The 22,892-nt window shown below is 47.6% G+C and overlaps 1 protein-coding gene across 1 annotated transcript in view; it reads left to right on the forward strand.

Moving 5' to 3' along the window:
- Nucleotides 1-22,892, forward strand: part of ACTN3 (actinin alpha 3) — a 46,773-nt gene that overhangs the window by 12,394 nt on the left and 11,487 nt on the right. Inside the window, exons 2-15 of the mRNA XM_035099438.3 lie at nucleotides 10,046-10,160; nucleotides 10,514-10,633; nucleotides 11,684-11,770; nucleotides 12,704-12,791; nucleotides 14,696-14,774; nucleotides 15,389-15,470; nucleotides 16,747-16,832; nucleotides 17,202-17,294; nucleotides 17,695-17,925; nucleotides 18,680-18,827; nucleotides 19,949-20,099; nucleotides 21,397-21,505; nucleotides 21,609-21,749; nucleotides 22,326-22,508. Coding sequence (XP_034955329.1) covers nucleotides 10,046-10,160; nucleotides 10,514-10,633; nucleotides 11,684-11,770; nucleotides 12,704-12,791; nucleotides 14,696-14,774; nucleotides 15,389-15,470; nucleotides 16,747-16,832; nucleotides 17,202-17,294; nucleotides 17,695-17,925; nucleotides 18,680-18,827; nucleotides 19,949-20,099; nucleotides 21,397-21,505; nucleotides 21,609-21,749; nucleotides 22,326-22,508 — 1,713 coding nt within the window. The remainder of the gene's footprint in view (nucleotides 1-10,045; nucleotides 10,161-10,513; nucleotides 10,634-11,683; nucleotides 11,771-12,703; nucleotides 12,792-14,695; nucleotides 14,775-15,388; nucleotides 15,471-16,746; nucleotides 16,833-17,201; nucleotides 17,295-17,694; nucleotides 17,926-18,679; nucleotides 18,828-19,948; nucleotides 20,100-21,396; nucleotides 21,506-21,608; nucleotides 21,750-22,325; nucleotides 22,509-22,892) is intronic.

The following is a 22,892-nucleotide window of genomic DNA, read 5'->3' on the forward strand; positions in this document are numbered from 1 at the left end:
GGGTTTCACTAGGAAGTTATGGAATATACACTGCTAGGAAATGAAGCAAGATGTCTGCCCCAAAACATTTGCAGGCCCGAAGAGTATCGAAAACGGGATCATGTGTGACTGCCTTGATAGTATAATGAGCAGAAATCGACGCACAATAAAAATGATCAGGGGTACAGTATGGACTGGCTAATATCCATCATGTTCTCACCAAAAACCCACCCCCTGCATCCTGCCACAGTTCTGTACCTGAAAAGTTAAATATGTATTAAGGCAATGAATAAATGGATTGTGGATGTAAATAAACCAGGAAAAACAAAATCAAAACATAGGGCAGTAGCTGAACTAGTATTTGATTTGCTGGTGTGAACCATGGTCAATACAACTGAGAAGACAGGAGAAGCTGAGCCGAGCCCGTGACCTAGGGGTAGGGTGTAAGCTTTTTTTCTATCTGATGTCTGCCCTCTCCCTAATAGTGCAAACCCCTACTCTCTGTGAGTACATGCCATTGAATTAAATGGGATTTACTTATGAGTAGGCATGCAAAAAGGATTGTACTGTGTACTCTCTTAGGCCAGCAGAATGACGAACCCTTTTCAAGTTTGAGGGCCAGATTCTCTCATGGCCAACATTTTGGGAGCCATGTGGCAGGGCTAGAACAACAGGTGCAAATCTGACCTTTGCCACATTCCAGCCAGACAAAAACCAGAGGTTTCTACACACACACACACACACACACACACACACACACACACACACACCTCTTTGCATCCTCCATCATAGCCATTCTCACAGGCCAAAGCATTCAGGGAGGGCATGGAACAGGGCAGGAGTGTGTGTGGCCTGGAGAGACTCCTGGGAACCAGACAGAGAGTCCTGGAGGGCCGCATTTGGCCCCTGGGCCCAAGGTTCCCCACCCCTGCTCTGGTCTGTTGATTGCATAAGCTTATAGCGCATCCAATTTCTAAGCAAAACTGTGCAGAACACTGCCTAAGTGCCAGAATCAATGTTTTACATGCCACAGCCCTCGTGAGCAGCAGTATAGGTGCAGGAGAATTACGGCACATTTATGTGCCAGCTTCAGATTTCTAGGTGGCAGGGTAACCAGGTGCCTGGTTTCAGACTTTTAAGATGTCCATCGAGAGGTTAGGGGTATACCCCCCTCTCTTTCAGCCTCTCCCACTGATCTACCACACTCCCACAGTTCAGATGTCATGGACTTTCCAGCCAAGGGTGGCACTTTGCCCTGGCTCATCCTCAGAAGTTTGGTGGAGAAAAATCAGGCTTGGCCAGGTGGGAATCAGCTTTGCAGCAGAAGCTGTTATGCATACCTAATTCTCCCCTTGCCTGCCTATCTTATCCGGAAAACCCCAGTCTATGACAGCCATATTGGAAGTGTTGATTAAGAACTTCGGGGATTTTGTTTTTGGTGATTTTGAAAAGAAAGCTCAACAACCGTAATCACTATTCATCAATCATTCAGTCTGACCTCCCATCTAGGGTTGCACCAACACATCCACTATCACAGAATCATTTAAAAGCTAAACAGATGCATGGATATATACCGTATATATAGAAAATTACAACTTACTGAATATTGCTCAGGCAGAGTGGCAAGGCGTCTTCAGCATGTCTGCCCTGGAGAAACAATGAAGAAATGGATGCTGTAGTTGAGATTCCTGCATTGCAGAGGGTTGGACCAGGTGACCCTCAGGGTCCCTTCCAGCTCTACAATTATATTAAAAGAAAAACAATGTGAACAATGTGGATATAGCCTACTGTATATTGATTTCAGCAAGGCCTTTGACAAGCTGCCCCATGATATTCTAGTAAAGAAGCTGGTAAAATGCAGGCTAGACAATGCTACCATTCAGTGGATTTGTAACTGGCTGACTGACTGAACCCAAAGGGTGCTCATCAATGGCTCCTCTTAATCCTGGAGAGAAGTGACTAGTGGGGTGCCACAGGGTTCTGTCTTGGGCCCAGTCTTATTCAACATCTTTATCAATGACTTAGATGATGGGCTTGAGGGCATCCTGAGCAAGTTTGCAGATGACACCAAATTGGGAGGGGTGGCTAATACCCCAGAGGACAGGATCACACTTCAAAATGACCTTAACAGATTAGACAACTGGGCCAAAGCAAACAAGATGAATTTTAACAGGGAGAAATGTAAAGTACTACACTTTTGGGGGAGGGGATGAAAGGCATAAATACAGGATGGGTGACACCTGGCTTGAGAGCAGTACATGTGAAAAGGATCTAGGAGTCTTGGTAGACCACAAACTTGACATGATTCAACAGTGTGATGCAGCAGCTAAAAAAGCCAATGCAATTCTGGGCTGCATCAATAGGAGTATAGCATCTAGATCAAGAGAAGTAATAGTACCACTGTATTCTGCTCTGGTCAGACTTCACCTGGAGTACTGTGTCCAGTTCTGGGCACCACAGTTCAAGAAGGATACTGAAAAGCTGGAACATGTTCAGAGGAGGGCAACGAAAATGGTCAAAGGCCTGGAAACGATGCCTTATGAGGAACGGCTTAGGGAGTTGGGTATGTTTAGCCTGGAGAAGAGAAGGTTAAGGGGTGATATGATAGCCATGTTCAAATATATAAAAGGATGCCATATAGAGGAGGGAGAAAGGTTGTTTTCTGGTGCTCCAGAGAAGTGGACACGGAGCAATGGATTCAAACTACAAGAAAGAAGATTCCACCTAAACATTAGGAAGAACTTCCTGACAGTAAGAGCTGTTTGGCAGTGGAATTTGCTGCCAAGGAGTGTGGTGGAGTCTCCTTCTTTGGAGGTCTTTAAGCGGAGGCTTGACGGCCATATGTCAGGAATGCTTTGATGGTGTTTCCTGCTTGGCAGGGGGTTGGACTGGATGGCCCTTGTGCTCTCTTCCAACTCTGATTCTATGAAAGATCTAACATTTCAAGAGATTTCGAAGTTCCAAGTACATGTTCTGATCAAGATAATGCTCACAGTTTCCCACAGGCATTCTCTGCTGCATCCTACGATACCTGGTAGTAGAGCAGGAACCTGGATAAATCTGTAACTCTTGAAAACAGGCTTAAAACAAGCATGTAGGCCTCCTCTGAACTTCTGTTAAGCAGCCCCTCTGCCTTCTTTTCCAAACAGACTTCCAGAACTGCCCCTTAAGAGCAGGTTGCTGAGCACACGCTATGATAGAGACAAGGGGAAGAGGGATCGGTTGAGAGGCCCTTGGCTGGTTTTGCAATGTATCCTCCTGCGCTTCTTTGTAACAGCATGGCTGTTACACATGCATGGCTCTCTGGATCATAACCAGGATCCAGCATGTGGTATACACCGCACTTGCTGGCGGGCAGGAAAGAACTGGCAGTCCTGTTCCCCACCCACAGCGATCCAGTCTAGTGAAGAGCTGAGCAAACAGGAAGCAGGGCTGTGCAGTGCTGCAGACCTAAGCATGTCTACTCAGAAGCAAGTCCTGTTGAATTCAGTGGGGATTACTCCCAGGTAAGACAGGTTAGGACTGCAGCTGAAATTGTCGTGGGACTTTTTTTTTGTATTCCCGTGGGAACTACTCAGGGACTATGGCAGGGATGGGAGAACCACCAGCCCTTGAGATGTTGTTGGACTCCAACCCCCATCACCTATGAGCATTGGTCATGCCGGTTGGCGCTGATGGGAGTTGGAGTCCAACCTTTGAAGGGCCACACAGGTTTTCCATTCTTGGGCTACGGAAAGCAGGCAGGCATTTAGATTTATATCCTCCAAGAAGCTGGAAGGGGGTGAAAAAGATTCCGTAGCCTAGTGGGAATTTTAAGCTGTCTCTCCTCCTCCCTCCCAATGATCCTGTTGTGCCAAAGTTCTGCAGTCTTTTTGCAGCGAAAACCCTGTGTTTTTGCAGCACCCCTCAAAACGAGTAATTGATACATCAACCTGGGGTTCGTAGTTAACACCCCAAAATCCAAGTGTCTGGATCACTTTAATCCGGCCCCACATTCCAGCCCCACATAATCCAGGGGTGCCTCCTCTACACACCTGCACATCCATCCAGGCTAGCATTGATGGGGCATCATTCCAGCTCAAGGGCACTTCCAGGTATGCAAAGGCACCCCAGGAGTGCCCCAAGCAGGATCACTGAGGAATGAGAGCCTGAGAGGCCTGGAGGTCCATATCTGGCCCCCAACCCAAGCTCTGTGATTCCTCCACCCCGCCTGTGTTGAACAGTGAGAGAGGCTCCCTGAAAGGAAGTATGAGAGATCCCAGCCTGCTACGATTAAATCTGTTGAAGCCTGAATATGCAGCCGTAAATATGATTATTGTGTTATTATTTGTAATAGTACCTTTCTTCCAAGGAGCTCAAAGCAGATTACATGGTTCTCTTCCTGCCCTCATTTTATCCTCACGATAACCCTGTGACCTAGGTCGCTGATCCCAAGGAGGAAGTGAGCTTCATGGCTGAGTGGGGATTTGAACCCGGATCTCCCCAGTCCAAGGCTAGCCACTGGAGCATGCTGCCCCCACATAGAGTAGAATCCTAGCTGAAGTGAAACATTTTAAATTCCAATTGGTTTCAATGGGAAGAAGGCGTTAAGCATGTGTTTATCTCTCTCTCTCTCCTGCTGGAGTTTTTGAGATATAACGGATTACACCATACATTTAAAACACATTTAGAGCACATGGTGCCCCCCAAAATGAATCCTGGGAACTGTAGTTTAGCCCTAACAGAACTACAATTCTCAACACCCTTTAACAAGCCACAGTTTCCATGATTCTTTGGGGGAGGCTGTGTGCTACAGGTGTCCCAAAGCACAACTGCAAATATTTAGGGCAGCCATTTCTAGTTACACATGATTCCACCGAAGGCTGACAGTTTAACACTTTTTTTTAAAAAAGGTTTAGACTTGGGTTTAAAAATAAAACAGGATTAAATTCATTATTGGTTCAACTGGAAGCTCAGCAGAAGTGGTCGCCTTGGAGCTTAATTTATTTTGGGTTCAAAAACCAGCTAATTCAGGTTACACAGTGGTTGCTGGGAAGCTTCCTGCAACATTCCTGTCTCGAAATTCTTGCCTCCGAGGAGTCTCTTGAAATAGACTAAAGCGCAGACGCAGCTCAACTGTGTGTGGTTTTTTTTAAATCGACGACGACAACCCATGTATCTGTAAAACTGCCTATTTTTAGGAGAGCCTTCCATTCTGTTTGACACTTAAAGTGCATGTCTGCACTTTGGGGGGGGGGAATAGGTAATAATAATGTTGTCGCTCCCTTTAGCCAGGTACGACTCAAAAGGAAAGGGGACTGGGAGGGAGAAGGAATTAGGGGATTCAGTAAAGATCTGTGGAGAGGACAAAGTGCTATGGTGTTGTTGTTGTTTTGAGGCAGGCAGCTGTGTGTGTGTGTGTGTGTGTGTGTGTGTGTGTGTGTGTGTGTGTGTAATGAATGTTGCTCTTCCCCACCAGAACCCCAGGGAGCAGATTAGGCTAATTCATCTAGAAAAGCAGGACTGAGCTCTTGGGCATGCTGTGTGACTACTTTAAACAGGCCAATTGCCTCCTTTCCATGCTCAGCTTACTCTGTCCCATTCCCACAAATCTTAACAGAGGAAGGACTTTGGCTCAGAGCACCTGCTTTGCATGCAAAATGTCGCTGGTTCAATTCCTGGTGTTCTGAGCTGGGGGAAGAGGGTTCTGGGTGCTGTAAGTCTCCTTTTCCAAATGTGCAATCCTGTATCTATGGGGGTACAAGAAAGTGCAAGAAAAAGATTGCCAAACCAGTTCCTTCCTCGAGGTAATGACTTTGGCTGCTTGTTAAGCATTGAGATTTAGCATATCCAAAGAAGTTGCTCTGTGCCATAGAGCAAATTATTATTATCATTACCATTACAGTCATACCTCGGTTTAAGTATGCCTCGGTTTGAGTACTTTCAGTTTAAGTATTCCGCGGACCCGCCTGGAACGGATTAATCCACGTTCCATTACTTTCAATGGGAAAGTTCGCTTCAGGTTAAGTACGCTTCAGTTTAAGTACTCCTTGGACCGTCTGGAACGGATTAATCCACTTTCCATTACAGTACTTTCAATGGGAAAGTTCGCTTCAGGTTAAGTACGCTTCAGTTTAAGTACTCCGCAGACTGTTTGGAACTGATTAATCCACTTTCCATTACTTTCAATGGGGAAGTTCGCTTCAGGTTAAGTACACTTCAGGTTAAGTACAGACTTCCAGAACCAATTGTGTACTTAAACCGAGGTACCACTGTATCAAGGTTTATATACCACCCTTCATCAAAAGATCTCAGGGCAGTTCACAGAATAAAATACAAGATAAATCACAAGTAGCCACCTCTCACCTGGCTGGTAGTTGGAAGCCAGAGTTTTGAATGAGAGAGCCGGAAGCTGGAAGAGACATGCCTTGCTCTGTGGACTTGGAGCTCCCCCTGGAAACCTAAAGAGGAGAGAAAGATGGGAGTGTTGTTGTGAGACCCTCCATCCTATGCTCAGTTTGTATATAAGTATAAATAAAACCATGTCTCCTAAAGACAACCTAGTCTCCACTGACCCTCACTCCAAGGAAACTGAACCCCGGGTAAGTGCAGGCACCCCTGGAATGCCTTGTTGTTGCTTGGATATTGGGGTGACGAGTAACAGCAGGCATCTCCAAGCAGGGCTGTGACCCTTGGAGGGTCACGGACAAGTCATTGTAGGCACTGCCAACCTAAACAGACCAACAATCTGATGGGATAAAGTAGCTTCCTGGTTTCTAGCCCTCGTTGCTGTTTCCAATAAATAAATTGCCCCCAACCTGAAATATCTGTAAAACGAATCCCAAATTCCATTGCATTTGGGGGGCAGGAAGAATTTGAGGCTGAACCCATTTTTACTATCTAGCGCTTCATAGCCATCTTCTGGTGTTTAGCTGCTCGTTTTAAAAGAAAAACACAACAGCAGGTTGGAAGGACCATTCTAATGTGGTTTCCACCCATTTGCCCGTTCTCCGGAACTGCCGTCCTTTTTTCATGTGCATTTTTTGGAGAATCCAGACAATATCCTGATTCTGGCGCTTTATGAGTTGCCCTCCCATATCCCCCCCCCAGACCTGTTTTGGAAAAATGTGTGTTACGACAGGTTGTTGTGGAGATTAATTGTGGAGGGAGAGAACCACGTGCACCACTCTGAGCTCCTCAGAGGAAATGCTAGAATGTAAACACAATTCATAAAATAATAATAAATAGGGGAGAAGTTGGGAGGGCTGCATTTGGCCCCGGATTCCGAGAGTTCCCATCTCAAACTGCTGCTCAGTTCAGATTTTCCAGATTCTGTTCTGTCTGGTCATTGGACGTGCAATTCTAGAGGCCTGCCTAAGTTACATGCACACACAAACGTGTATACAGTATCGGCTATTTGCCAGGTTAATCGCCATGGCTTCTCCCAAAGGATTCTGGGAATTGTTGAATTGGGTGAAAGTTTCCCCTAACCCCATTACTACCGCTGTAGGCCCCACAATATCCTTGGACTGAGGAGACCTCTGTTAAATCCTTGAAGTCTAGTCAGTCCCTAGGTAAGAGTTTCAAGGGAGTGCACACAAGGTAATGCGGAGAAAGGGTGGGATTCAGAGTCCTCGCCTGAACACCCATTTTAACCTGAAACTGAATCCAGGACCAGGCAGTCACACAAAGCAACATATGTGGCTGCCCTCTCGCTTCCAAGTGTGTGTTTGTTCAGATTGTTCAGCGTATTCACCTTTTTGGGCAAAAGGCCCACTCAAGGTGGCTTACGATACAGTACATGTAAAATGATACAACAAAACAAAATGCAGCAACAATCGATCCAATTGCCAGCTGGAGCGGCTTGTTGTGACAGCCCACCATGTACCTGCCACCGCCACGTCCTGCACTGTACGCTCTCTGCTGTACATAAGCTCAGTGCCCTGGGATGGTCGGCAAGCACTGCTCTTCCCCCATCCTTCCCATTCTGTTGGCGCCAGGTGGCCGGCCATAAATATATTCTGCAGACTCAGGGCATTGCATGAAACTTGCTTCATTGCAGGCACCTTGAGGGCCAGGTCTAAATTTGGCCAGGCACTGGGGGGGGGGGAGGCAGGGGAGCCAAGATCAGGATGCTGCGGAACGAACTGAGGCCAATGTGTGATCGCATATACTCCAATTGGACCTGCTTAGTTGTATTTCTCTCTCTCTCTCTCTCTCTCACACACACACACACACACACCTTCTCCAAAAACAGGGAACTCCCAGCCAGTCACCTGCTTCCCCGAATAGGTAGATGTATTTATTAACCAATCACACAGGGTGTGCTAGTCTCATAGTGGTGTCGGTTTAACACCCACCTGCCAAGTATAAATGTCGTGTACAGTATCTTTATTTGAATGCTCGCATGCCCTCCAGCATTTCTATGATGAAAATAGAGGTGTCCTATTCCATCATCATCTTCATCATCATTTTATGATTTATACCCTGCCCATGTGATTGGGTTGCCCCAGCCACTCTGGGCAGCTGCCAACATACCCTGTTTCTCCAAAAATAAGACGTAGCCATAAAATAAGCCGTAGCAGGATTTTTAAGCATTCAAGGAATATAAGTCATACCCCGAAAATAAGACAGTGATAGACGCAGCAGCAATGCCGACCGAGGCAGGAGGAGGAGGAAAAAAATAAGACACCCACTGAAAATAAGCCATAGTGTTTGTTTTTTGAGGAAAAATAAATATAAGATGGTGTCTTATTTTCGGAGAAACACGTTATATAAAAAACAATAAAACATTAAACATTTTTAAAAATCTTCCTTCACTTCCTTCAGATGTCTTTTAATGTTATTCATTTGCTGGCTCATAATTTCCAACATTTATCTGATGAAAATAGGAACGTCCTAAGGAAAAATGGGGCATTCCGGGATCAACTGGGATGGCTTCTGTAAATCCAGCACTGTCCCTAGAAAATAGGGACACTTGGAGGGTCTGATATCTAGATGTAGTTATTTTTTACCTAGGGCTGCCATACGTTCAGGTTTTCCCAGACATGTCTGGAAATTGTGCAGGAAAATGGTGTCTGGGTGGATTTTCAGCAAATTGGCAAAATGTCTGGAAAACCCAGACACATGAAAGGGTGTGTGTGTGTGTGTGTGTGTGTGTGTGTGTGTGTGTGTGTGTGCGTGTTAATATATATATATATATATATATATATATATATATATATATATATATATAATTTGAAAAAAAATTTAAGGCCAAAAATAAAAAAGCTAAAAACTTTATCCAGATTTTCACTTTAGGGAATATGGCAACCCTATTTTACGGTGATTTAGAAACAAAGCACTCCAACACCCAAGCTGTGCTAGTCTCATGGCAGTGTCGGTTTAGTGCTCACCTGCAGTCTAAATGGAGTGTGCAGTATCTTTACCTGGAAATAGCCAGATACTCCTCCTAGAAGGGGGGAGGTATTCCTTCCCACATCTCCACCCCATTCTAAGTAGGCAAGGAGTCTGTATGTAAAGGACAACAGATTGGCAGCTTTAGCGAAGCTGGAAAAGGACATTAAGAAGGCCCATTTGGTCCAGCATCTCGTCCTCACAGTGGCCAACCAGATCCCCCCAGGGAAGTCCACAAGCATGGCCTGTGTGCAACAGTGTTCTTGCATTGGAGATCCCCAGAAACTGATATGCAGAGGCTGAGTCGCTCTTTAGTTGAATAAAACCCTCAGTAATTACGGTGGGTAGGCAAACTAAGGCCCGGGGCTGGATGCGGCCCAATCGCCTTCTAAATCCTGCCCATGGACGGTCCGGGAATCAGCGTGTTTTTACATGAGTAGAATGTATCCTTTTATTTAAAATGCATCTCTGGGTTATTTGTGGAGCATAGGAATTTGTTCATTCCCCCCCCCCAATTTAGTCCAGCCCCCCACAAGGTCTGAGGGACAGTGGACTGGCCCCCTGCTAAAAAAGTTTGCTGACCCCTGGTTTAAAGCATCTTTATGCCTTAGCATTTCAATGCAGTCGTTGAGATGCGATGTGTATGGGTATTTGGTGACTCAGCTGACCATTGCCATCGTGTTCCCCACAGACATTCACAGCCTGGTGTAACTCTCACTTGAGGAAGGCAGGAACACAGATCGAGAACATTGAGGAAGATTTCCGGAATGGCCTGAAGCTCATGCTTCTGCTGGAGGTGATTTCAGGTATTTTTTTTAAAACAAAAAGAGCTTTGGGGAGGGTGATGATCTGTGGAGCTGCCCAGGGGCAAGAAATGTGGAGTGGGGAGGTTGAGGCAAAATTCACAAGCCACAGACACAATAAAACTTTCATAATTTGTTCAACTTCTGCCTAAGACTCCAAATCACCAAGCGGCAGGATCTGCTACATTTAATAGGAGTTAGCAGTAGGTCCATTGCGACCTCCTTTGTGGTGTTTCATTTTGAAATCTTTAAGATAATATATTAGTTTCCTGTTGATTGTGTTGCTTTGAACGGATACTTTATATTTGACTTTCCCTCGTCCTCCATCTTCCCTCCTCTTCCTCTTCTCCCCAAAGGTGAAAGGTTGCCAAAGCCAGATAAAGGGAAGATGCGCTTCCACAAAATCGCCAATGTCAACAAGGCACTAGACTTCATCGCCAGCAAGGGGGTCAAGCTGGTATCTATTGGTGCTGAGGGTGAGTGTTTAGTTTGGGAACTCATTCCAGAGGGCTGGAGATGTAACACTAAAAGCCTGGTTTGTAAACACATCTGTGGGGCGTGCAGTGCTCTAAGAGCCAGGAGTAGCCAACATGGTGCTACCCAGATGTTGTTTTCCAACTCCCATCATCCACAGCCAAAGGTCAGGGATGCTGAACAACAGGTGTGCATGGGGATAAGGTAATTCCTTGGGTTATCTGGCTACAAGCTGTTGAGGGCTTTAAATGCTAAAAATGAAAGCTTGAACTGCATACTGGCAACCAGTACAACCCTCTGAACAGATGGATGTCCCACTCAACCATGCTACCTTTATAGGTTAAAGTAAATTGCAAGGTCCCCTCAAAGATCTGTACTGGGGGGGAGGAGATCTGTACTGGAACTGGTACAATTTAGCTTATTCATAAACAATATTGAGTCAGGGTGAGCAGCGAAATGGGTAAAGGAGTGGATAGTACCAAATTATTCATCCTGGCAAAACTCAGGTAGGCTGCCAAGAGCTCTTGAAGGATGCAGGCAAATGGACTACAAGAAGGCAGCCAAAACAAAACTAGGATTGGTAAATAAAATGCATTGGAGCAAAGAAATCCCAACATAACATCTGCATGGATGGGGGCTGAACTAGCTGTCTAGCTCCTGCATGTTGCTTGCTTCCAGCAATTGATATTCAGAGATACACTTTATCTGAACTTGGAGGCTCAGTTTAGCTATCATTGCTGCTAACAGAGCCACAGATAGGCCTCCTCATGAATTTGCTTTATTTGTTGGGTCTTAATTGGGCCCAAAAGTGGTACATAAATAAGCCCAAGAATTACTGAATCCAGACTTGCTCGCCAGATGTTTTGGACAGACATCCTTCCCCAGGTTGTGCCTCTACAGAAGGAGATTATATCTCCAAACATGTTTGGAATCCCTTTGGTGAAAATCCATTTCTCATTTGTGTGGTTTCGTTGAGACAACTGAAACGATGCAGGTCTGACCCCAAACACTGTGATTCTCTAAGCTCCCTCCACCCCCTCCTGCTTTTCCAGAAATCGTGGATGGGAACCTGAAGATGACTCTGGGCATGATATGGACAATCATCCTTCGATTTGCTATCCAGGACATCTCCGTGGAAGGTGAGCACAAGGGCACACAAGCCCCTCGCGGCATCCCAGTTTGTTTTTTTAAGCGAAGAGCTGTTGGCTCACTTGCTTTGCATACAGAACAACCTGGGTTCAATCCCCAGTGGCATCTGCCAGTCAGTGCATACAATACTAAGCCGCACAGACCAAGGGTCTGACTCAGTACAAGGCAGCTTCCTATGCTCCTAGGACCCAAGTGGAGAAGAGAACAGGACCAGCTTAGAGTCCCATAGATAAGATGCCCTCGTCCTTTTTGCCATGGTCCTCACTGCCCTTTTCCTTGTCCTCTTCTGGCCACAATATGCAGTGCTGCCCAGAGGGAGCAGGCAGGGAAGGTAGAGACAGTGGCTTCTGCTTCTCTCACTCTGGCCTCTGCTCAGAAAAGGGAGCAACGGCCAGGCAGATCAACAACCAGGCCAGAATGGGGAGCCTCCTGCTCTGGAGTGCCCCCCCTCCCCCAGGTAGCTGACCAATAATGACAGTCTCTGGTGCTGGTCTCCCTGCCCCCTCAATTGCAGAAGGCCCCAAGCTCAACTCCCTGCACCACCAGTTAAAACCGCCAGCTGTCAGGTGATGGGAAAGGGTGTCCTCTGCTGGGAATCATGAAAAGCCATTGACAATGGGAGTGGGCCGCCCTGCAATAGGTGGACAGGCTGGCATGGCTTAGTGGTGCTGGTGCAAGTGCATTGCAGGATGGGAAAGACCTTTGGCTGAGACCTTGGAGAGTTGCTGTCAGTCAAGAGTAGAAAATGTCATCTACTCTGAGCGGACAAGAGTAGGCAAGAGCCAGTGTCCCTGCCGGGCATCGAAGGAACTCCTGGATCTTAGCCAGCACAGAGGGTTCGTTGCCTGAGCCTTCCTTCCTTCCTTCCTTCCTTCCTTCCTTCCTTCCTTCCTTCCTTCCTTCCTTCCTTTCTTTCTTTCCAGAAACGTCAGCCAAGGAGGGGCTGCTGCTGTGGTGCCAGAGGAAGACTGCTCCCTACCGGAATGTCAACGTGCAAAACTTCCACATCAGGTATGAAGCAGGGGAGGGGGAGTGGGGTCACACACAATTTGGGGTCAGCTGCATTCATTGTTTGCTACACGCTTACAAGTGCACAGGCTGTGCACAGCGAAAGAGGGTTTGGAGCGACAAGATTTCTACGCAGCCAGGATACAAGAGGAGGAGGAGGAATAGGAAGAATTGAATCATAGGATTGTAGAGTTGGAAGGTACACCAAGGGTCATCTAGTCCAACCCCCTGCGATGCGGGAATCTCAGCCAAAGCATCAATGGCAGATGCTTTTATCTGACAAATAAAACAATGACAAATGATTTTTGTTACCGTAGTTTGTTGAATTGGATTTCTTGCCCACCCTCCCCAGGGCGGCTTACATTAATAAAACACATAACTGTGAAACAAATACAATAGTTACAATGGCAGAACAAGAAAAAGTTCAAATGAAAATAGTTCAAATGAAAAGCAATTCTGTATATAAACAAACCCCAATATTTTAAAAACCCTTCCATATATAAAAACAGAGCTAAGGCAGTAGAGCCATGGGACTCTAAATCTCAGGGCTGAGGGTTCAAGCCCCACGTTGGGCAAAAAGATTCCTGCACTGCAGGGGGTTGGACTAGATGACCCTCAGTGTCCCTTCCAGCTCTACAATTCTATGATTCTATGGCACTTGCCAGATAGGTTAATGGAATGGGAGGGAGGTGTTGCGGCGATTAAATGAGGAGGCGGACCATCTGCACTGCCCTGAGCTCCTCGGGTGAAAAAGGCGGGATAAAAATGAAACAAAATAAATAAATAAACTTTCTGTCTGTCGAGGGCAGAATTTCCTAATGGAAAACGGGGTGGGATTGGAGGCGGGGCAGTCAGGGCTTTGCCCCAGGTTCCATTCAGTGTGAGGAGCCTCCCCCAGCTCCCAGTTCTGCCTGCTTTGAGGCAAAAGAGCTTTTGCAGAACCCCAGCTCTGCAATAGGGACATTTAAACATAAATAAATACCACACCTACCAGATGGATTCAGCATTTGTTTGCCTGGCTGTTGGCTTGAAACTGATGCAGCACAGTCCCCTGGCATGGAGGAACAACACCAGAGCTGGGTGCCAAAAGGGACTTGGCTCCTAGACTAATTTCCTGCAACCAGCCTCCTCTGCCCAGAGGGCTACAGGACCAATATTCCTGCAGGAAGAAGGAAGCCAGTTCTGGCCAGGGGACCCCCTTTCTCAGTCTGAGGGCCACATTCATTTCAGGGCAACCTTCTGAGGGTCACACACTCATGTTGGGCAGAGCCAGAGGCAAATGTGGCTGGAGCATTGGATTGTTGTTGTTGTTAATAATAATAATAATAATAATAATAATAATAATAATAATAATAATAAAATTTCTATGCCACCCTTCATATGAGGGCGGTTTACAATATAAAAACACAAAAAATGCATAATATAGTGACAAAGGAAAACAATGCCCTCTTCCTACAGCTTAAAAAAGACTGTTGATTGTTTATTTGGCCAAAGGCCTTGGAGAAGAGGAAAGTTTTTGCCTGCTGCCTAAAGTTATGTAGGGACACATTTCAGCCAGACAAAAGTATCCAAGGAAGGCGCAAAGCAGGCCTCTTGAGGGACGTGGCCTGGGGAGAGTTCCCAGGGCCACATAGAGAGGCATGGACTCCTGGAGGGCCACATCTGTTCCCTGAGCCTGAGGTTCCCCTCCCCTCTATGAACTAGATTTGCTTCTTCTGCAATGTCTGCTTCTGTTCCTCTTCATTTGCACCCTGTGCCTTTCCATACCTGGATGGGGCAGCCGCCATTTCTCTGACAAAGGATGTTGGACCAAAGCTGGAGGCCACCCAGACCCAGCTGAAGAGACCCAGAACTCATTCAGTCACTCTTTCCCTCTTCTCTCTCCATGCCCGTGTGCTGCCCACCAGCTGGAAGGATGGCCTGGCACTCTGCGCCCTGATCCACAGGCACCGCCCTGACCTCATTGACTACGCCAAGCTCAGAAAGGTGCTGTCTTCCTCTTGCGTCTTCCTGGCTGCGCCCATTCCTTTCAGGCTCTCCGCTTGCAATCTCTGCGGTGTCTGCTGGCATCTTTGTCCTTTGAGTCAACCTGTGATTTCCAGCACCCGCCCCCCTGCCCCGTCAATCACCCAGCTAGAGCAAATAGGACTCTTCTCGTGGCTCTCATTGCCAGGAATCCGACCCCTGTGTGTCTGGGCCCAAAGATCCACTGCTTCGTCCCTGTCCGCCATTATGGTGGGCATTTTGCTAAAGGGTGTAGCTCAGTGGCTGAGAGTCTGCTTTGCATGCAGAAGGTTGTAGGTTCAGTTCCTGGTGTCACCAGTTTAAAAGATGAGGTAGAAAGGAATGGGGGAGACCCTTCTCAAGACCCTGGAGAGCTTCCGCCTGTCAGAGGAGATGGAGACTGGTCTTGATAGATAAAGACTTGGCAGCACAAAGCAGCTTTTTATAGCCATAGTAAGTTCAGCATGAGCAGCAATAAGTAGTGTATCAGTTAGGAGCTGTCCACCTTCCGACTCATCCTCACCTGTAACCCTGCCAGCTACTCCTTGCCATGGTGTAGCAACTCGCTCTGAGCAACTGTGTCTGTCTGTCCACAGGATGACCCCATTGGGAATCTCAACACAGCCTTTGAGGTGGCTGAGAAGTATCTGGATATCCCTAAGATGCTGGATGCAGAAGGTGAGGAGCCAGGCACTGTGTGTGCGTTTGTGTTGGAAGGGACCCCGAGGATCCTCTAGTCCACGATTTCCAAAACCTGGGTCTCCAGCTGTTTTGGGGCTACAACTCCCATCATCCTTAGCTAGCAAGACCGGTGGTCAGGGATGATGGGAATTGTAGTCCAAAAGCTGCTGGAGACCCAAGTTTGGGAAACCTTGCTCTAGTCCAACCCCCTGCAATGCAGGAATATGCAGGAATATGTGTCATATGGGAATCAAACCTGCAGCCTTGGAGTTATCAGCACCATGCTCTAACCAACAGAAAGAGAGAGGTTCAGGGATGAAGGGTAATGAAATGCGTCTGGAGTGGGATAAGCACCTGTCTTTCGTAAGGGAGGCAAATCAGCCTCCCAAAGGGCCCAAGAGCAAATTAAGACTTACCTTCCCCAGACCAATCTGCTGTGCCAAACCCATCTCTGGTTCCTGCTGGAACTGCTTGCAATCCACTTGCCAGGTAGCCTTCTTCTGAAGTTCCCGCTCTATTTTTTTTGGTAAAGATTGTTTATTTTATAATATATATATAAAGCAGAGAGAGCAGTTATAGCAGCAGATGAAAATTAAAAGATGAGAAGCAAGACCATAAAATAAGCACATAGAATAAGTGCTGTTACACATGGGTTAAGTAACCAAGCCCAAGTTGTGATAGAAAAAAGTGAGAATTAAAGTTGTATTCTCGTAAAGTGCTGTTTTATATTAGTGCAATTTGATTGTCAAGTATTGTCCCAGATTTGTCAGGCTTTTGATTAGGGTTGTCTTTAAAATGGTGATGTATACGTAGTAAAGGAATGCCAAATCATATAAAAAGCGTCTGAAAGTGAGCATAGAATTATATAATTTTAGAGCTGGAAGGGACCATGAGAGTCATCTAGTCCAACCCTCTGCAATGCAGGAATCTTTTGCCCAGCTTGGGGCTCGAACCTACAACCCTGAGCTTAAGAGCCTCACCTCTGCCAACTGAGCTCCCTAGCCCTTGTCGAAATATCAAATTATGAGTGATCTTTCTCCATTATAGCTGTATTCCAGAGTGAGTGGTACCTAGCGTTCAGTGTAAGATTTTGGGCTGTTTTCCATTGAATTGCAATTACCAATTTGAACTGCCAGGGTCGTATTTAAGACCAATTCTCTTGGCAATGTATCTCCATTTGCACCATCAATATAATTCAGCAGCATTAGCGAGTGGCCCTCTCTATTGAGCACCTTGCTGCTCTCCTTCTTCAGCTTTTGTCTTCTTTCCACAGATATTGTCAACACCCCCAAACCGGACGAGAAAGCCATCATGACCTACGTCTCCTGCTTCTACCACGCCTTTGCAGGTGCAGAGCAGGTAAGCAAAAAGAAGCAGTAGCAGCATTTCCCCCTGGGTCTACATATCAGCAGAGATCTATGCTAGTCCAGTTCCTTCTTCCTTTTAGAATCATTGAATTGGGGGTCTTCTATGACAACCCACTGCTCAGTGCAGGATGCAAATTAAGCATCCCTAACAGGCGGCCATTCAGATGCAGCATAACTGCCTCCAGCAAAGGAGAGTTCACTCTCTCTCTCAAGGCAGCCTGCACCAGTGGTTGGACACCTGATGCCCACCAACTCCCGGTCTAATCTAGATGATCTCTTTATGCTTCCTCCCTGCCCACAGCTCTTTGGTGTTGTTATTTACTATTCCCATTTCTAACCAGCAAGTGCATTTCTCTTCCAGGCTGAGACGGCAGCCAACAGGATCTGCAAGGTGCTTGCTGTCAATCAAGAGAATGAAAAGCTGATGCAGGAGTACGAGAAGCTGGCCAGTGAGGTATCTTGAAACTACCCACGCGGAAGTCCCCAAAAGCAATGCCCCTTTCACATCTCCAGGCCAATCCCTTCCTACCAGGAGACAGAGCACTGAACTCAGAAGCAGAATTCCTGGGTTCAGTTCACAGGGCCCAATCTGTCCCAGCATTTAATGCTTGTTTGCTTACTTCCCTTGAAGCTTTCATGGGTTGGTGGGAGGGGAATCACAGATCCAACCTTGCACTGCTGTTGCATCCAAGTTGGGTCATGGCAGCAGCCCAAATATATGGTAAAAGATTAAGACGTGGGCCCCCAAAATGGTTGTTTGGGCTAAAGGTGGGCTTCTAGGTCTCAAGAGGTTGGAGGCATACAGGCAGCCCCAAACAGCCAACTAAGGCCACCTTCTGTTTCTTCCCGGTCAGCTCCTGGAATGGATCCGGCGCACCATCCCGTGGCTGGAGAACCGCGTGCCAGAGAAGAGCATGAGCGCCATGCAGCGCAAGCTGGAGGACTTCCGGGACTACCGGCGCGTGCACAAGCCCCCCCGTGTGCAGGAGAAATGCCAGCTGGAGATCAACTTCAACACTTTGCAGACGAAGCTGCGCCTCAGCAACCGCCCAGCCTTCATGCCCTCTGAGGGGAAGATGGTCTCTGTAAGTCACAGGGCGGCAGATGGGCATAGAGCAGGTGGGGGGATGAGAAACAAAGCTCCACAGATGATGGCTGAAATAAAACTATCCTTGCTTGCCAGTCTAAAAAAGCAAAAGCAGTGACAGGGCCAGTCTTCCCTTGGGAGGCTGTTCCAAGTGATAGCTAGTCAATTGGATCTTAATTAAGCTTTGGGGTCCCAATGGAGACAGTAAACTGTGTCCAAGGGAGTGGAAAGTGGCTTGAGGTGGGGGGTCATTCCATTGATTCCCAACAAAGCAGGCAAAAACTTGGCTCACAAAGGAAGGGGAAGTTAAGAATCAAGCCCATGGGCCAGATCCAGTTCCCTACCCTGCTCTGCACAAACAGGTATTGTAAGGTTTTGAAACGTTTGTTTAACAGAGGGTGAAAATTGGGGTGAGTGCACATGCTCCTGGTCCCCAACAGGTGTTTACAATGCCGTCCATTGAGCAAGGGGGTGTCAAGAGTGGCCAGAGATGTGGCTGTAGGCTGTGAGCCCAAGTGCCAGGAAGGATATCTTACCCAGGTTTCTGCCTGGGCACCAGCTCCTGGTGGGCACAGCTGCAGGTCCTGCCACTTTGAGGGGAGATTCGAATAACTGTAGAGTTGGAAGGGACTGTGAGGGTTCATCCAGTCCAACCTCCTGCAATGTGGGGCTCAAACCCACGACCCGGAGATTAAGGAGCCTCATGCTCTACCGACTGAGCTAGGCTGAAGCTGCCCTGTGTTTGCCTGCAGGATATTGCAAACGCCTGGAAGGGGCTGGAGCAGGTTGAGAAAGGCTATGAGGAATGGCTGCTGACCGAGATCAGGCGCCTGGAGCGCCTGGACCACCTGGCTGAGAAATTTAAGCAGAAAGCCACCCTGCATGAGACCTGGACCAGAGGTAACCTGCCCACAATTGAGCCCCTCCCTCTATTCCAGGGGCAGGGAACTCCTTTTATATCAAGGATTCTGTTCTCTTAGGAGAAAACTCTTTGGAACCACATGCCAGGGGTGGGTGGGGCCAAAAGTAGGTGGGGCCAGACCTAGCAGTGGGCCACCCATTTTCTTTCTGCCTCCCAATCCACTATCCTTTATTCCCCCCCCACACACACTTACATTCTCTTTTACATGTTTTTTAAGCCTAATTATGGGTAGATTTTTCAGGGCAGTAGTGTTGAAGTAAGGGTAGCAAAAACGCAGCTAAGAAGCTCAAATCATATATATGACTAACACCCTTCTTTGGAAATTAAACCAGTGCCCAGACTTTAACATTCTAAAGCTTCACTTGCAGAAACTTTTAGATAAATCAAAACATGTTTTCAGTTAGACCACGTCTTACAGCTCCTATGAGAGATTTCAGTTTTCGCCTTCTCCTGCAGCTTTGCTCCCTTTCTTTCAAGCAGAGAAGAAGCGCTCCAACACTCTATTCAACTTAGCAGTGTTCACAGTGGATTCTAAAACTCAGTCATCTTGCTTCACGTAAAATTGAGTCTCTTCTTCACTAGATACCTCCCATGTGATCAGTGTTAGTCAATCACATGAGAACTACTAGAGAACTCTCTAGAATTCAGTTACCAGCCAATCAAATTTAAGCACATGGTAATGCGTAAAAGTATTTACAATTCCAGTGAATTAAATTACTCTACTTAACAAGTAGTGGCAGGATTCACCTACCTCTTCCCAAAAGGTAATGAAAGGTTCTCTCTTACTACTTCTTGGGGACAGGGGGCCTGTGGGGGAGGGTTGGAGCCTGAGGTCACTGGGCACATCCCAAGGTAGAGATCCCCTCTCCTCCTGTTTCCATCCCACTCTTCATATTTTACTCTTCGTTGCTCTGCTCACGGCCTTTGGGTGGCTGATTTCCCATTTGTCGCAGTCCCTTGGTTGGGGTGAAGTCAGCCTCCTCTTCCAGACTTGCGGGTGGGTGATGGGAAAGGGTAGGTGTCCGTTCTGATGGTCTCCTGAGCGTGGGGAAGCCCATAGGCTTAGCGACACAGCCTGCTCTGTTTCCTCCCACCACAGGGAAGGAGGAGATGCTGTCACAGAAGGACTACGAATCGGCATCGCTGTATGAGATCCGAGCCCTGATGCGGAAGCACGAGGCCTTTGAAAGCGACTTGGCCGCCCACCAGGACCGTGTGGAGCAGATCGCAGCCATTGCGCAGGAGCTCAAGTGGGTGCCAAGGAGAGAGAACATCACCCTTTCCCCCTTGAGATGAAAGTTGGGTGCTGGTCGAGGGGTCCTGGCTGCTCCCACTTCAACCCTTGGCCACCACCCCCAACCTCTCACTTCCTGAAGGCTGGAGGTTCATGGCTTAGTTATCGTGTGGGACTGGGACAGCAATACATCTATTGCATGTCTGGTCAGAATCTCAGGGATGTCTGATTTCATTGGGGTGGAAAGGAAAGGAGAGGAAAACTCCAAATTTTGACTCACCTAAGAAAAGCACATCTGTCCCAGCATCCGGTTCTCACAGTGGCCAACCAGTTGCCTCTTTGAGGAAGCCTGCATGAGCACAGCAGAAACTCTCTCCAATTGTTATACCCCGGGCTATTTTTCTAAAAAAAAGAAGTGCCAGAACTCAACATGAACACCTCCCTTGTTCTCTTATAATGGCAATGGTGTCCGCCTTAGAGGTACCAGAACTGAGTTCTGGAGAATTCCAGCTGAAAAAAAGTCCTGGTTATATCCAGCAACCAAATGTGCTGGGTTCCAACCAACTTTGGGGGACCCTAGCAAGCATGTGTGATGTCACACAGTGGGAGGAGACCCGTTGCAGCCGCAGGTAGAGCTGGCAGGGCCTGTCATAGCGAGAAGGCCTGGCGGAGCCCACCACAGATCACAGAATATTGTGGGAGCCCAGCCCCTTCCTTGAAAATTGGGGAGGTGTCCCCAGAATACACCCCTGCCAGCAACTAGTATTTCAAAGGCGATCAACAATAACTCCTGTGATTGTGAGGATATGTTAAGAAAGGTTGACTCTATGAGGAGCTTTGACTTCAACAGGGGTCTCCTCTTTTCAACCTCTCATACCAATCCTTTTGGGGGGATTTTTGGGAAGAGCTGCAAGAATTTAAAAAGAGAGTCTTTGGAGGGCCTCCACAGGTCCCTCATCCTTCTCTTAAAGGACTGCCGAGATTCTCAGGTTGCAAAATGCTTGTCTTGCCAGCTCTACAAATGTGTATGCCTTCTTGACCTTTTAAATTTCACTATTGTGCTCCATTGAAAGACAACCTTGGCGTGAGCAATGATGGGTTCTATGCTTAAATTGGTTTTCCTGTTGCATGGCCTTTGGGTGGCTGATTTCCCATTTGTCGCAGTCCCTTGGTTGGGGTGAAGTCAGCCTCCTCTTCCAGACTTGCGGGTGGGTGATGGGAAAGGGAAGGTGTCCGTTCTGATGTTCTCCTGAGGGTGGGGAAGCCCATAGGCTTAGCGATACACCCCTAATCCTTCTGGCCCATCACTACAGTGAACTGGACTACCACGACGCAGCCTCTGTGAACTCCCGCTGCCAGGCCATCTGTGACCAGTGGGACACCCTGGGGACACTCACTCAGAAGAGGAGAGATGCCCTGGAGGTGAGGAAAGGGGCTCTGGCAGGATTTGGTCCCTTCTTCTTTGGCATGAGGGAGGTGACTTTATTCTCTGAGCCTCACCTTCTTTCCTCTCCTCGCCACCCAGCGTGTGGAGAAGCTGCTGGAGACCATTGACCAGCTATACCTGGAGTTCGCCAAGAGAGCTGCCCCCTTCAACAACTGGATGGATGGGGCCATCGAGGACCTTCAGGACATGTTCATTGTGCACAGCATCGAAGAGATCCAGGTGAGGCGCATCAGCAAGGCTGAATGCTTCTCGAGAACTCCAAGCGATAACATTGAGCCTGAAATTAGAGCTGGAGATGGTACAGTACAGGTCAACCAGGAGTGGTGGAAGTAACTTCAGGTTGGGGGGGGAAAGGCCTCTTAGCTATGATGGAGGAGGAACATGATACACGTTTATAACAGTATGAATCATGCAGAGTGAGAGCCATCCAACATGGATGGCTTTAAAGGAGGATTAGACAAATTAATGGAGGAGAAAGCTATTGATGGATGGCTGTGTTCTACCTCCACTGAATACCTGTTGTTGGGAATCATAGTTGAGCAGGGTGCCAATGCACGTGTGTCCAGATCACAAATTTCCTGGAGGCACCTGGTTGGCTGCTGGGGGAACAGGATACTGGACTAGGTGTGCTGTGGGCCTGATCCAGGAGGCTCACCTCATGTTCTTACGAAGAGCAATAGATTTAGGCAAAGCAAAAGGAAGTATCTACTGACTAGAGTGGAGAGAGCTCATTTCCCTCTGCCTGCCCTGCTCACCTGATCAGCAGCTAACTTCCACCCCTTCCTCCCCGAGCAGAGTCTGATTACAGCCCATGAGCAGTTCAAAGCCACCCTGCCTGAGGCTGACAAGGAGCGCATGGCCATCCTGGGCATCCAGAACGAGATCCAGAAGATTGCGCAGACCTACGGCATCAAGCTGTCAGGCTTGAACCCTTACACCAACCTCTCGCATCTCGACATCGCCAACAAGTGGGACAGGGTGAGAGCATCCTTTTAAGAAACCGGAACCATGGTGTGTCTGCGGGAGCTATGTGAGGGTCTTTGGCAAAGGCCTTTGCTGGTTCGGGTCATCCACAAGGTGCTATGTTCCTCCCAGCCTCCTGGGGATGCTGTCTTTGCTCCCTTGCTTGTGCTCCTCCTCTCAAAAGACACAGGAGACGTCCAGATGGGGTGTGTGGCTATGGTGGCAGGAGAGGGCTATTCATTCATTCATTCATTCATTCATTCATTCATTCATTCATTTGTATGACTGGGTTGCTCCAGCCACTCTGGATGGCTCCCAACAAAAAATAGTAAAAACACAATACAACATCACTGTCACACTAAAAACTCCCCTGAATAGGGCTGCCTTCCGATGCCCTCA

Source organism: Zootoca vivipara, chromosome 16 (genome assembly GCF_965207765.1).
Source record: "Zootoca vivipara chromosome 16, rZooViv2.hap1.1, whole genome shotgun sequence".
NCBI classification, from domain to species: Eukaryota; Metazoa; Chordata; class Lepidosauria; order Squamata; family Lacertidae; genus Zootoca; species Zootoca vivipara.